The sequence below is a fragment of the Crocodylus porosus genome, unplaced genomic scaffold (assembly GCF_001723895.1).
Source record: "Crocodylus porosus isolate Cpor-Errol unplaced genomic scaffold, CroPor_comp1, whole genome shotgun sequence".
Classification (NCBI taxonomy): Eukaryota; Metazoa; Chordata; order Crocodylia; family Crocodylidae; genus Crocodylus; species Crocodylus porosus.
Genome location: NW_017728931.1, coordinates 38,442,201 through 38,457,397, shown reverse-complemented (window position 1 = coordinate 38,457,397; position 15,197 = coordinate 38,442,201). Strand labels below are relative to the sequence as shown.

Sequence of the window (15,197 nt, the reverse complement as noted above, 5' to 3'; positions counted from 1 at the left end):
CAGCTGTTCTCTCTGCTGTAAGGGAGCAGCGCAGGGGGAGGTTTTGGCCCCTGGATATCCAGAGGTAAAAAAAAACCCCACACTATAAAACAGAGTGGCCCTGCAGGGGGAGGATGTGTTGCTTAAAACCAGAGCCTGGCTGGCCAGAGGCACACTCCAGCTGCTGACCAGACTCCAAGCAGCAGGATCACTGCTGCTGCAGCCCCAGGACCACAGGTAAGGCTGCTGGGGCCAGCACCACACCGCTGCTAGTTGTCCCCAGGGAGCTAAACATCCATACTCATGTAGACACACACTTAGTGTTAACCAATAGGTAGACCCTTTGTCTATGGCTTTTACTCTTCTATGTTTTGAGATTATTGTGCCCATAATGATCCTGAACAATACAGTTCTATACCATGCGGTTGATGCATTAGATCAGAGTATTTGTTATAGGAAACAATTAGTATGGAATCTACTGTCACATCTCTGTGTTCCAAAAATCCCAAATTTGTGCTACAGTAACATACTGACAATCATATGTGGCCAGGTGTAATACCCAAAGGGAAAATGGACCAACCTAAAAAGAATATCTCAGGGATGTGCTATTCTGAATTGGCTAGGTTGACCTTTATTTGGTTCTCCATGACCATGAAGTCTTTAATATCACCATTTATGAAGATGCTAATGCCATCCTACACTACTATCTCAGGAGGTATATGAACTCCACTAAAGAATAAGGTATAAGAGAAAGGAGAGAGGATGCAGGTGTTAGCATTGCAAAGTAATGTGCTATTACAATTTTTTTGTGTTACAAACGTTTCTCTATACATGCCCTAAGTGTCTGCAAGATGGTGCTCATAAGCTGTGGCCTTTTTCTGGACAGAAACTGTCACTGTGTTTGTAAAGTGCTTAGCACAATGGGATTGCATAATGTCATCTGAAACCACCATCCATTAGTGTAATAATAAAAATAAATTTTCCCTGCCCTATGTGACATATGTTTTCTGCATTTTTTGCCAAAATTCCTGGAGAGAGACACCTATAAAACTTAGTAAATTTATAACAAGTCATAGAATCCCTGACATTTCAAGTTCATTATCCCAATATTTGAGTGAAAATGAGGATTTTGATTATTTCAGATGTTTATTCTTTTGTCTTCTACTGCATTCACACATGGCTCTTCTCCATTATGGGATGCAAACTGTTACAAAAAAGTTTAGAAATGAGTCATGTAAGTAACAAGATTCCTGGATGAAACTTTGCTATTAACTGTATCATTGAGTTTAATTGGAGGTAGCTGATACTATCATTAACACCTCAGTAATATTTCAGTTACTTACAACTGTTATTTTAAACTGACTGCAATATCCAACTTCTGTGTTAATACATTTTAGTTTATGTACTTATGCTCCTAGCAATTATATCCTTACAGAATATCCTTTCATCATGTCACTTTAGCCCTAGTTTCCTGTTTGTCCCATGCAAGACTACCACAACAGCAGGCAAGGTTATTTGGGTAGATGTGATATCTTTTATTAGACCAACTAAATAGTTGGAAAAATGTTCTTTGCAAGGTTTCAGACACAAACACCCTTCATCAGGTATAGGAAGATGCTGCTGGTGTTGTGTGTTCTCCAAGGTAGAAAAGAAACTAATTTACAACAAGCAGGTCTGTGAAAATGCAAATGAATGGAAGTTAGGAAGACAATGGGTGGAGACAGGAGGGAGGGGAAGGGAGGTAAATGTGTGAAGGAATGCAAGTGGTCAGCGGAGGCAGGTTACCTGGGATATCAGATGTCAGGCAGGTTGTAATGTATCATAAATCCAATGTGACTTGCATCCCTTGACACATTTCCCTCCCTTCCTCCCGTCCTATCTCATAGAGCCATAGAAAATTAGGGTTGGAAGGGACTTCAGGAAGTCATCTAGTCCAACCCCCTACTCAAATCAGGACTTTCCATGACCAGACCATCCCAGCCAAGGCTTTGTCTAGTCAGATCTTAATCTCCAAGGATGCAAATTCCACAGCCTCTCAAGGTAACCTGCCGCAGTGTTTTACTACCCCAACCCCCATTGTCTTCCAAACTTCCACTCATTTGCATTTGCACAGACTTGCTTGTTGTAAATTAGGTGCTTTTTTACCTTGGAAAACACACAACACCAGCAGCGTCTCCCTATGCCCAGTGAAAGCTGTTTGTGCCTAAAAGCTTGCAAAGAACTTTTTCCAGCTATTTAGTTGGTCTAATAAAAGAGATCACATTTATGCAAAGAACCTTGCCTGCCTATGTCCAAGATGGCTCCAGCCAACAAGACTACCACAACCACTTTCTGACTTCCTCCAAGTTGCTCATACCTCACAGCTACTCAAGACTGTAGCTACTTCCCAAATCCATGAGATGAAGTGTAATAAGATTACTGACTCAACTGAAGCAACATAATGAATTCCTTCAATTGGAAGGGCTACAAATTTAAGGATCTAACAGTTAGCAAGTAAGTATTTCCTATCTGAGAGAAGGGAAATACAGCAAGTGGCACTTCTTTATTTTCTTGCTTAGTAACTGAGGAAATGCAGGATTCCTAAATCAAACTCTTCTAATTGAACAGAAATGGAGGTTAGTTAGCCAATACTACATACCTTCAATGATTCGATCTAAGAAACCAGAGGCTTTGTTTCTTCACTGACACCTTCTGTTACATTAGAATCATCTCCTTGCAAGGCAGGTGCTTCTGAGGAATTTACAGTGGCCTGCAAAAATATGAACTTTTACTACTTGTCACAGAATATGATGAAGAACATCTGAACAGAAGCAGCTGAACATCTTGTTCACTGACAACGATAGAACCATTCACCTACAAGTATCTCTGTTAAACAGGAGTTGGAGAACACGTTATTTGTGCGTAAGAACTAGATTAAGTTTCAGTTCTTGCATCTCATTGAATATTAAACATTTCCTTCTCTTACATAGTAACTGAATCCAAACTCTGCCTGCTAATTCCTGTGGAAACAGCCTGTCAGCTTTTTCATACCTCACTAATGCCAGTTATATTGTTACTGTGATTAGTTTTCAGACTTACTCTTCCAGAAAAGCTTGTTCTTTCTTCCAGGCTCATTATACCCCTACAACTTGCCTCTGAGAGCAGCCTTTGGAATTAACAGGACTTTCAATTTCCAAGCTTTTCCCTTCTTACTCTACCCCAAGGTATTTGGCTATACCACTCTAGACTCCTCCGTCTTTTTTTCACCACAGCTCTTTTAGACTTAGTATTTACCTGAGTCTGAGAGGCACATCACATCAAAGCCAAAGAAACTAAAATTAATATGTCAATCTCAAAATATCAGTTAAAACTAAAGAAAAATTCTGGTATGAACAATTTTATGTAACTCTCAGGTCCATTTAGTTAGTCTTCTTCTCTGCATTATTGTTGTTATAATTGTTTTGCTTGTCTGTTGTTGCAGTAACACATAATGATGGACTGGGATACCACTGTGTAGACAGGTACAAATACATTATAAAAAGTCCCAAAGTATTTACAGCCATTATCAAACAAATACAAGTAAGATGAGCAAAATTATTTTGTCATATTTTCCAGTTTAACCTTTTCATTATTAAAAATAAAGGTATTTACTTTCCCAGACGATAATTCTTCCTCTGCTACTATAGCCTTCTTCTCTCCTTCCTCTCTTAAGACTGAAGTTTCTTCAGTGTCCTCTGTTTTATTTGGCTCTTCACCCATTTCAAACCACTCTTCAATACAGAAAAAATGTTTCATGAAACACAGAATTAAACAGAAATCACGACTGCCCTTGTCCTTTAAAAGGAAAATGCCTTTTTTTACTAAAAGTAAATAGAGTAAAACTGGGTAACATAGATTATAATCATATTAAAATTATATTAGGGCTTTTTGTTTGTGGAAGGGAAAGCTCTTAAATACAGGTTTATCTTAACATGACTTAACATATTTCATCATCAGGATCATCTCCAAAGGACTCCTATGGATATAATAAGGTGCTTCAAATTATTAATGTGCATTTTCAAACTGACATACATTTATATCGGACTGATGTCAGAATGGACAAGGTTACACACACAGATCAAGACTGCTTATTGAATTAAGCCTAAGGCCATAACAATATCGAGTAGATCTCAAGGGAAGGATTTAAATCAATATAACTTACTGCTCAGATCTACGACTCCTCTTGGTTTCACAAGCTGTGGTATTCCACCTGGAGTAAAACAATTTACATGTTGGTTACACGTTCAAGTATTATCTATACGAAAAACAGTTCTACAGAAGGCAGTTCAATGCCAGTGTCTGAAGCCACAGAGTCCATGACCAGCTTGACATTTATATTTCAAGTACTTCTTTAAGCTAGTATACTCTTTGTAAATGTACTGAAGTACAGTAACATGCTTACTGAGGCAGCATTCAAAAACACAGTAATTTAGTAAAATGCAAGTGGTGCAGCAGAATGATTAAGGAGTCTTTCTATAGCCCCAGATTCATGAGTTCATGCCCTGCTATAGACTCATGCCAAAGGCTACCCCCCGCAAGCAACATGTCCATAAACGGGTACCTGGTCAAAGGTGGTTTGATCTAGTTTGTGTGTTGCTGGCACAAAAAACTGCTGTGTCTTAACCACAAGAGTCCAATATGCTGTTGGACTTGGATGGACTTTCCTTCTATAAAATGGTACAGAAACTATCATACCATTAATAACTTATCAGTCAATATTCCTGACATAGAGGTGAAGCTCCATAAAGGAAATTAAGTTTTGCTTGACAGCCATTGTGGGATCCCTACTATAAATTAAACCCTCAAAATCCTTCATCGGCTGCCACCCAGCCCTGGGGGAAGCAAAAATCCTAGCACCATTTCCCCCCCACACACTTACTATTTGCTGGATCTTCAGTTGCTTCTTTTGCTTGGTCCTAAAAGACAAAAATACAATAAATTAAAGAAAAATATTGGACACATCACTTTTCTACTGAAAAAAAAATACAGTAAGACCCCGAGTTACATGGAGGGTACATTCTTGAAAAACACTTAAGTTGAAACCGTGTAACTTGAGGCTTTAAGTCAATGGAAAACAGGGGGATAGGGACCTGGGACCAAGATCTGATAACATTATTTCATAATGAAAGGATATTTAAACACAGAATAATGGAATTAATAGTCTTATTAAAACCTTTACTCCTGGCTACGTGCTCATACAGAGATAAAGCTTTAGCCCTAATTGCCACACGGTCGACAACTGCTCCTTTTGTATTGGTCATTTCATTGATCCAAAGATTAAGGAGCTTCCCAGCCTTATCTAAATGAGGAATTCTAGTCACCAAGGACACTCTCGAATTTACAGGGGTTGTCGTTTTCACACAGTCTCTAATTTTTTTTCACTTTAATGGTACACAGAGTTGATTCACTTAAACTGTATTGGTGAGCAATCAACACAGCACTATTGCCTTCTCTTAATTTATCAAGGATTTCTATTTTCTGGGCCAGGATGATAGACTTACGTGCACTTTTGGGCACAACATCAAAGGCTTTCTTTGACGCCATTTTCACAAATATTCAGGGGTTAACATAAGCAAAAAGATGGAAAATCTTGGACGAGACGACAAGTGATGCTAACGTTATGTAAGCAGACTCCAGACTAACAACCACTCTACCACAAACAGTGTAAACGTGAAGCAGGGTATCGTGTAAGTTGAAACATGGTCACGTTACACAACGTGTGTATACGTGAATCAGTGTAACTCAAAACCGTGTAACTGGGGGTCCGACTGTATTACTGAATAGCTTCTCTTGATAAAAGGAACATTTAAAATAACCTTCTGAATTAATCGTGCATTGGGGAATCAGAGTAACTCTCAGTATTGACTTGAGTTTTAGCTATCAGATCATTTTTTATAAACTCTAACTAGGGTAGAAAGTCATGTGCATTAATTCTTCAAAAATAAGTCTTCAGAATCATTTATACACCCACAGAAAACAAAACAAATAAAGAAAAACTTTAATTCAGTGATTTGCATTTTTCCCCCAGAGAAAACAGGTCTAAATGCATGTTAGGTATATTTGTTTACAGTGGGTGCATCTACATGTGAGCTTTTCTGCAGAGTTGATGAATTAGCTCCACAGTAAAGCATCACAGTCTACACGTGCACCCATATTAGGGTGCAGTAAACTAGTTACTTCCACTGTAGGATAGTACTGTCCAGGACAAGTATTATCCTACAGTGGAGTAATTATATGCACTCAGATGTAGACTATGACCAGGGCTGGCTGAGGCCCGAGGTTGCTACAGTGCTGGGGCAGCCTGCCAGCTTGCTCCACACTGTAGCACCCTTGTGCCACAGCCAGCCTGTCCAGCACCTGTCGCCATCACCCAAAACCTGGGGTTGACCCCACAGGCCTCCTGCCAGCCCGGGGCTGCTCCACCCCAGCTCAAATTTTTGTGGTCCTGGGTGCATATGAAGATTCTGTGCCTGGGAAGCAGCTGACTCTGGCAAAAACTGCATCAGATTTTATTCAGACACATTAATAGCATGTATAGATGTGCTCACTGAGTGTTTCTGGCCCCATCCTGCATAGAATTATGCACATAGTCCCCCAGAAGAATTATTTGTAGGAGATGAGCGTATGACTAAATAGTATTCTAATGTGCTTTATCATGTAGTACAACCAACATTGTTAATATAAGATCATAAGAGGTCTTTCACCTCCATCAAATATTACGAAATTCAAAAGTATGGTTCCAATAGGTCCTGCACCCATACCCTGCCCCTTCTAAAGAGAAGAAAACCCTAAAGCAAAGCATATTTTTATGGTTTGATTGTGCTAGGTGTGAAGTCATAAAAAGGACCTGCAGTAATTTCATAGGATTTCAATATGAGGGAATTTTCTGATTTCTGAGTGTATAGAACTTCAACTTTAATGATATGTTAGTATTTTTATTTGAATGTAATGATTTTGGCTAAAAAAAAATCCTCCCTAAAACCAAACCATATTGCATACCCAAATCTTAGCAGTATGAACACCAGAGTTAATGTCAAAGCTTCCACTAACCTCCATAGTATAGGATGAGATCCATTAATATTCAAAGACTGCACACAGTAATAAATGCACCAGTGCCTTTGATTAAATATCCAAATGAAACTCCCCACACTCTTCAGACAGCTCTTGCTTCCAGCTCCCCACCTAATAAGGTTCTCTACTATGTATTACCAGTAAAAATGTCAAATGCCATCCATCTCCAGGATGCAGTTCTCTGAGAGATGCATAACTTGTGAAATTTATCATGACAGCCTTTGAAAGCCATTTTAAAAAGCAGAAGGAATTTTTTTTAAGGAAATGAGGGGAAAGATGGATCACCAAGATTGAAACGGAGAGTGGGAACCATCAGTTTCCTTGCACTGATAGCTTTATACCAGTGGTGCTCAACTTTTGGGCCTTATGGGCTAGGTGAGTAGCATGAGGTTGGTTCACAGCTAAATCAGGCCCCATGCTGCCTCCTCAGCTCCCCATCTGGGATCGGGCCCCACAACTGCCTCCTTTTGGCCCATATGTGCTTGGATCATCCCTGTGCTGCCTCTGCCCAGCCCCCATGCACCCACATCAAGCCTGCAAGCAGGGATAAGGCCCAATCTAGTGTGGGCCCAATATGAAGCCCCACATTAAATTTGGTCTGATTGATCCAAATATAAAAAATTACTCAGAAAATATTTTTGCAGCTACAATTAAGCTGTTTCTTGGTTTCACAATGTGATGGACTTGGAGTTGCTAGTGACTCTTTATGAATATTATATGCTCTCTCTATTTTTTTAATTATTGCAACAGTATTCAAATATATGGTAATAATTCAAGAAGATGCTGTCTGTGCAAAGGCAAGAAAAAATACTACCATTTCAAACAACCACCCATTTACCAAGACACAAGGTACAGTACAAGAGCCATTTGGTTTGATGTTTTACCCCTTACTAAGCTCACTAGCCTTACTTTGTCACAACAGTGCAAAAGGGGTCAGGAAGACAGCAAGACTGTGTGAACAGGAGAACAGGAATTATGCTGGACTAAAAAATGAACCAAACACCTGAAGTAAGGGGAGAAGCAGGACCTATCAGGTCCTGACCAAGAGCGTGAGTCTAGCTAAACAGACATGTATGTAGACTAAGGGTGAGCAAAATATGGCCCACAGGCCAGATCCGGCCCATGGAGTAACTTTGCCTGGCTTGTGGTGGGTCCCTCGACTCCTGCTACTGCTGTTGCCCCCACGTCACTCTGCTCCGTGCCACTCCACCCCACGCCAAGCCTGTGGGGCTGGGGCTGCCTCTACTTCACAAGCATCCCAGGGCAAGCAGTGGGCTGACACAGGATGGGAGTGCCCCAGCACTGCCTGCCTCCCCCAACCCAGGCCTGGTCGTGGCCACTGCAAGTGGCAGGGCATAGAGAAACTACCAAGTCTACCCCCTCCCTCCTTTGCCCGCAGGTTGAGTATCCCGGACTGAGGGAGAGGATGGATAAGGGGAGGGGGAAAGGAGGCTAAGTGATTCCTGAGCCTCCTCCATGGGGCTCGCAGCCCTCCTCTTCCCCTTGTGGGTGCTCCTGCCCCCAGCAAGGCCCAACAGTAGCTTCCAGCTCTGCCCAAGCCCTGCACTGTCACTGCCCCAAGACCTCAGCCCCAGATGCAGCTCCAGGGAGCCACACAGGCAGGGTATGCAGGCAGGCAGGCAGGCAGCTGCGTCAAGGCCCAGGATCATGCGGCTATGACAATGTGGGGCCAGACAGGGCAGAGCTTCAATCCACTCCCTGCACCAAGCTCTCCCTATGGAAAGTGTACCTGTCACAGGGGCGTTGTGCTGGGGCAGGAGTGGGGCACTACTGACCCAGCCTGCAACAGCTACCCAAAACAGCACATGTGGCCCTTGGGCCCAAATAATTGTCCACCCCGATATAGACCATTTGCTGCTTTATAGTCCTTTTCTCTGAAATGCTTTACTCCTATGGTTAAATGAACAAAATTCATACTTTGGTCAAATGTTTCTTTTGACCAAATGCGCAGAACACGAACTCACCATCATCAACACCTTGCTCTACCAGAAAAATAGGCACAAGACATCATGGCAACACCTACAATCTAAGCACTGGCACCTCACTGATTGTGTCATTGATTACAAAGATGTCTGCATCACCTGAGCTACGCTAGGAGCTGACGATTGCTGAACCGATCACTGACTCATTTGCTCAGTTATGTAATTCAAATTGGCTCCCTAACAATGGCTGCAGCAGAAGCAATATCAACAAAAGGTCAATGTTGAAGGACTCACGGACCCAATCAAGCAAGATATCTTCCACCAGTGCCTCAATGAAAAACTGGCAAATTCCAAACAGCAATGGGAGAATGTCAGCACCGCTTGAGGTGCCTTCAAGTCCACCTTCATCAGCACCTGCAAAGAGAAACTTTACCAGGAAACATCAAGACTGGTTTGATGAGAATGACTGGGAGATACAAGAGTTGATCGACCGCAAGCACTAGGCCTTTTGTGCTAGGCAGAATGACCTTAACTCCAAGCAAAAGAAACTGAATAACCAACAAGGCAAAGCAACCTAAAGGAGGACCTGTGTTATGAAGAACAGATGGTGGGATCTGGAGCTGACTGAATCCATGCCAAAATCCACAGGCAGGGGGGAAAGGAGCTCACATCACAGCTCCATGCCCCCATCTTAAAGATCTGGAATAATGAGAAAATCACAGATGACCTCAGAGATGCCAAGATTATGACAATCTTCAAGAAAGGACACAAGTCCGACTGTGGAAACTACAGAGGGATTGATTTGCTGTCCACCACAGGATAGATCATTGCAAGAACCCTCCTGAACTATCTCCTTCCACTTGCTGAAAAGTTTCTCCTAGAATCTCAGTACAGGTTTAGGGCAGGGGTCAGCAACCCCACTGCAGGTGCTTGCAGCCTCCCTTCCACCTGCTGTGAGCAGCCTGGGATCCGTGGCAAGTGGCAGGGACCTGCCCAGAGCCTAGGCCAGCTGTGGCAAGCAGCCAGGAAACTGCAAGCACCTGCACTAGGATCCATGGAGCCCCAACATAGCCTGTTGCTGGCAGCAGGTGCACTTGGGGCGGATGGTGGGGGAGACATGAGGGGCCCAATCCTTGTTGTGGCAGTACAGCCCAAGCCCCTTCTCCACCATCCACCCCAAGGTGCATGTGCACCCACCACCAGCAACGAGCTGGGCCAGGACTCTGCGGACATGGCGCAGCTGTTTGCACCTCCTAGCCTCCTGTCACAGCTGGCCTGGGACCTGGGCAGGCCCCTGCCATCTGCCATGGATCTCAGGCTGCTTGCAGCCGGTGGCAGGGAAGCTGGAAGCAGCTGCACCAGGTTCTGCGGAGCCCCAGCCTGACTCGATGCTGGTGGCAGGTGCATGTGCACCTCAGGATGGATGGCAGGGAAGGCACCTTGGGCTGTGCTGCCACAACAAGGATTAGTCCCCTCATGGCTCCCCCATCATCTGCCCCTGGCATGCCAACATTTTCCAAATAGATGTTGTGGGTGTTTTTGCCAGTCTGCGCAAAAACTTTGCCAACTCCTGGTTTAGGACATCAAGAAGCACAACTGATATTATCTTCACTGCTCACCAGCTGCAGAAAAAATGCTGGAAACAACATAAGCCTCTCTATATGGCATTCTTTGACTTCACAAAAACCTTTGACTCCATGGAGGATCCTTCTGAAGTATGGATGCCCACCAAAATTTGTCACCATTCTTTCACTGCTTCATGACAGTATGCAAACAGTCCTTCTCAATAATGGATCTATCACAGATCCCATTAAGGCTAAGCTGGGAGTTAAGCAAGGTTGCATCACCACTCTTCTCAAAATTCCTTACTGTAATGCTACATCTGACGATCAACAAGCTTCCAGTCAAAGTGGAGCTAAACTACCAAAGGGATGGTAGTCACAGCTTGGAGTCATCTTTTTAACCTCAGCTGACTCCAAGCCAAAACCAAGACCACCCCAACTTCAATCATGGAGCTCCAGTACATTGATAATGCTCTAGTCTGTGCTCACTCGGAAGCAGACTCTCAGGCAATTGTTGATGTCTTTAGTCTTTACTGAGTGTCACAAGAAAATGGGACTGTTGCTTAACATTCAAAAGACTAAGGTCCTCCATCAGCAAGCTCTTAATGAGCAATCTCCAGCTCCGGTCATTCAGATATATGGTAAGACTGGAGAATGTTGAGTATTTCCCATACCTTGGAAGCCATCTTGCACAGAAGGCTCACATTGAAGAAATCCAATATCACCTCAAATGTGCAATTGCAGCATTTGCACACTTTAGGAAATGGGTGGTTGAAGATCAGGACATTAGATTCCAAACCAAGTTCATGGTTGATCAAGCTGTTGTGATCCCACCTTAGTGTATAGAGCTGAAGTGTATATAACATACAAGAAACACTTCAAGTCACTGGAGAAATACCATCAATGATTTGAAGATCCTTTGAATCCAGTGGGTAGGCAGATGCAACAACGTTAGCATCCTCCCACAAGCAAATACTGCAAGCATCAAGGCAATGATCATCCAGCATCAATTCCACTGGGCCAGCCATGTCAACTGGGTTATCTGACTCCAGAGAAGGGGCGGGCAATTATTTGGACCCCGGGCTACATACAGTTCTGGGGAACTATCAGGGGCTGGTCAGCATCATCCCTTTCCCCTTGCAACAGCCAGGAGACCATGCACCCTGTTGCTCCTACCCACCACCAACACCTAGCAGCAGTTAAGCACACAACCCTAGCCTTGGCCCATCCCACACCCTCTCCAGATTTGCCCCAGCCATAGTGGACCAGCTCTGGACCAGCCGGGCCACCCTGCACCTGCTCCAGACCAGTCTGCCCAAGCTGAGCAACAGCAGTGGTGACTGGGCAAAAGCTGCTGCTCGGTGTGAGGGAAAAGTGGCTGGATCCTCCTCACCAATGCTTGGCCCTTCTTGTTGCAGCCACCCAGAGCCTACACTGGGCTGCCCCGTGGCTCTTCTCCACTGCCACTTCTGCCCCACTGGGCAGCCCAGAGGTGTTGGCGACAGCAGTGGACAGGATCCTCAGGGCAGCCTGGGCATGGGCTCCAGGTGGCTGCAACAAGAAATGTCTGGCAGCCGTGAGGGGGAGAGGGAACACTTTTCCCCCATGCCCAGCAGCAGCTTCTGCCCAGCTGCTCATCATGGGCAGGCAGTCCAGAGTAGGTGTGGGGCAGGCCAGGGTCAGAGCTGTGCAACCAGGTCCCAGCTGCTCCAGAGCTAGTCTGCACTGGTCATGGCAGGTCCAGAACAGGCATCAGGTGGGTCAGGCCTAGGCTGGGGTTATGTGCGCCAGTCCCAACCTGTACCATGGGGTTGGGGCCAGCAGCATCAGCCAGCAGCAATGAAGCCACCTCCTTCGACCCGCCAAAGGAAAAAAAAACCCGACAGAATCCAGGAGTGGCACGAGACATACGGGTGCAAGCCTGGTGTGCCCCCACTCCCCCAAAGGCCTCAGTGACCCCCAACTGCCACAGAGCACCCCTCCTGATCCCCAGCAGCAGCCAGAGGTAAGCAGGGCCCCTGGTGGGAGGGACTAGCCCCAGCCTAGCCACATGGAGGCGGCTAAGCCGGAGCCGAGGAGGGTCTTGTCCTGCCCAGGCCCCTACTTCGCCCAGCCCCACAGGGAGCCACATGACCGGAGCCTCGTGAACAGGCCGCACAAACAGGCGCGCTTGTCTGTCCAGCACATGACTTAACACAGAGTTTGCGCAGGAGGGCGAGCAGGAGGGCCCACGGCCCTGCCTGTGTGCCCCTGCCCTAGGGAAGCCAGTCCCAACTGTAGTCCGCCCACTAGCAGCATGACACGGATGGGCACACGCCGCACCCTGAGGGTCCCCTCAGGCTCTGCAGCCCCCGGCTTCTGGCATCTCAGAGGCCTCCACCCAGATGGAGCCCCTGGTTCCAGGCTCCACGCAGACAGAGCCCCTTGCTCTTGGCTGCAGGGGCTGCCTGTCGCTTTTTCAAGCTCTGGGAGCATGGCCACCTTCCCTTGTGGGGTCTGCTCCCTACTGGGGTCTCTGGTGCACCAGCTGGAGGAGCTCCAGGCCACAGTCCAGAGACTGCGTGCCATCAGGGACTGCGAGCAGGAGATTGACTCCTACTGCCAGGCCTTTTTCCCCTGGGAGGCGGAGGGTATACCACGGTCTCCCTCCAGGTCAAGGGAGGACTCATGGACCTCCCTTACTGTCCAGCCCAGGAGTTGGACGAAGGTGGTCAATGACCCTAAAGCCCGCCGCACCAAGGCCCCTGCCCTGCTGGAGCTATGCAACAGGTACGAACCTCTTGCAGCCCCAGCAGAGCCTGCTGAGTTGCCAGCTCCTGCAGGCAACACAGGCACTACTGTAGCTACTGCCACTGCTCTCCCCAATACAAAATGCAAAGTGTTTGTCGTGGGAGACCCCATCCTGAGGGGGACTGAGGGGGCAATCTGCCACTCCGACTCCTTAGCCTGGGAAGTCTGCTGCTTCCCAGAAGCCTGCATCCGAGACATTGCGGAGAAGATCCCTAAATTCCTCCAGCCCACTGACCACTATCCCATGCTCCTTATCTATGTGGGCACCAATGTCATGGCTCGGCGCGCTCCCAGTCAGGTCATGAGGCGCTACAGGGATTTGGGAGCGGAGCTAAAGGGTCTGGGGGCACAGGTGGTGTTTTTTTTGATCCTCCCAGTCTCAGGCTATGGGTTGAGGAGGGAAAGGAGGATCCAGGTAGTGAACCAAAGACTGCGGCACTGGTGTCATTGGGAAGGCTTTGTCTTCCATGACCACAGTCTGTTCTTTGGTAAGCGAGGTAGTGAACTGCTGGAAAGGGATGGCCTCCACCTCTCTCTGCTGGGGAGGAGGCTCTTCTCAGCCAGACTGGCTAACCTGCTCCACCGGGCTTTAAACTAAGCCCGCCGGGGGATGGCGGGGACTACTGCCATTGCTGACCTGCTGAGCAACCCTTGCAAAGCCAGCAGGCCAAGGCATTTAAGGGAGCCCACCCCTGCCCCAGCCCTGGTACAATCTGTGGGCAAGGTAGGAACCCCCAAGGGGACACTTGCCTGCCTGTACATAAATGCCAGGAGCTTGGGGAATAAACAGGAGGAACTTGTCCTCTTGCTTAACGCAAAAAATTACCGTGTCATAGGGATAACGAGACCTGGTGGCACTCCACCCATGACTGGACCACTGGTATAAACGGCTATACCCTGTACAGGAGAGATCGAGTAGACAAAAGGGGAGGGGGCGTAGCTCTCTATGTCAAGGAGAGCTATGAATCCCTGCAAGCCGACATTGGCAACTAGGGTGGACGGTCTGGGTTAAAATCCATGGTGAACATGGCACAGTGGAAACAATGGTAGGAGTCTACTACAGACCTCCCACCCAAAGTCAAGAGTTTGACCAGGAGTTCAGCAGGGAATTGGCTGAGGCTGCTTGCTCCAGGTCCATGGTTGTCATGGGAGACTTCAACTACCCAGACATCTTGTGGCAAGAGCGTTCGGCCAAATCCAAACAGTCGCAAAGCTTCTTCACATGTGTGGATGACATCTATCTGACACAAGAGGTCTACGGACCAATGAGAGATAAAGCGCTGCTCGACCAGGTACTGGCAACTCAGGACAACCTAATCAGCCACCTAATGATCGATGGGAAGCTGGGTGACAGTGACCATGAGCTGATCACCTTCGCCATCTGACGTAAAGCTGGCAAGTCAGTCAGCAATACAGAAGTCCTAGACTTCAGGAAAGCTGACTTTGACAAGCTCAGGAGGCTTGTAGGTAAGGCCCTAAGGGACCACAACCCTAAGGGGAGGGGAGCTCAGGAAGAATGGTTGCTCCTCAAGGGAGCGATCCTCGGTGCACAAGCTAAGTCTATTCCATCTCAGAAGAAAGGCAGCAAAAGGACACAGCATCCCCTTTGGCTCTGCAAGGAACTAGCGGACCTCCTGCATCTAAAAAGAAAGACCTACAAAGGATGGAGGACTGGATCCAGCGCCAAGGAGGAATATTCTGCACTGGTCCAGACCTGCAGGAAGCAAACCAAGAAAGCCAAGGCTGCAACTGAACTCCAACTAGCTACAAGTATCAAGGACAATAAAAAGTCCTTTTTTAGATATGTGGGGAGCCGGAGGAAAAGCAAGGGCAA

At 46.3% G+C, this 15,197-nt stretch overlaps 1 protein-coding gene across 1 annotated transcript in view; it reads right to left on the bottom strand.

Annotated features, from left to right (window-relative positions):
- Nucleotides 1-243: 243 nt before the first annotated feature.
- The window catches only part of LOC109316504 (cytidine and dCMP deaminase domain-containing protein 1-like), a 28,803-nt gene continuing 13,849 nt past the window's right edge, over nt 244-15,197 (bottom strand). Inside the window, exons 7-11 of the mRNA XM_019544648.1 lie at nt 4,877-4,913; nt 4,160-4,207; nt 3,610-3,728; nt 2,618-2,728; nt 244-1,183 (exon numbers count right to left, since the gene is read on the bottom strand). Coding sequence (XP_019400193.1) covers nt 2,633-2,728; nt 3,610-3,728; nt 4,160-4,207; nt 4,877-4,913 — 300 coding nt within the window. The 3' untranslated portion in view covers nt 244-1,183; nt 2,618-2,632. The remainder of the gene's footprint in view (nt 1,184-2,617; nt 2,729-3,609; nt 3,729-4,159; nt 4,208-4,876; nt 4,914-15,197) is intronic.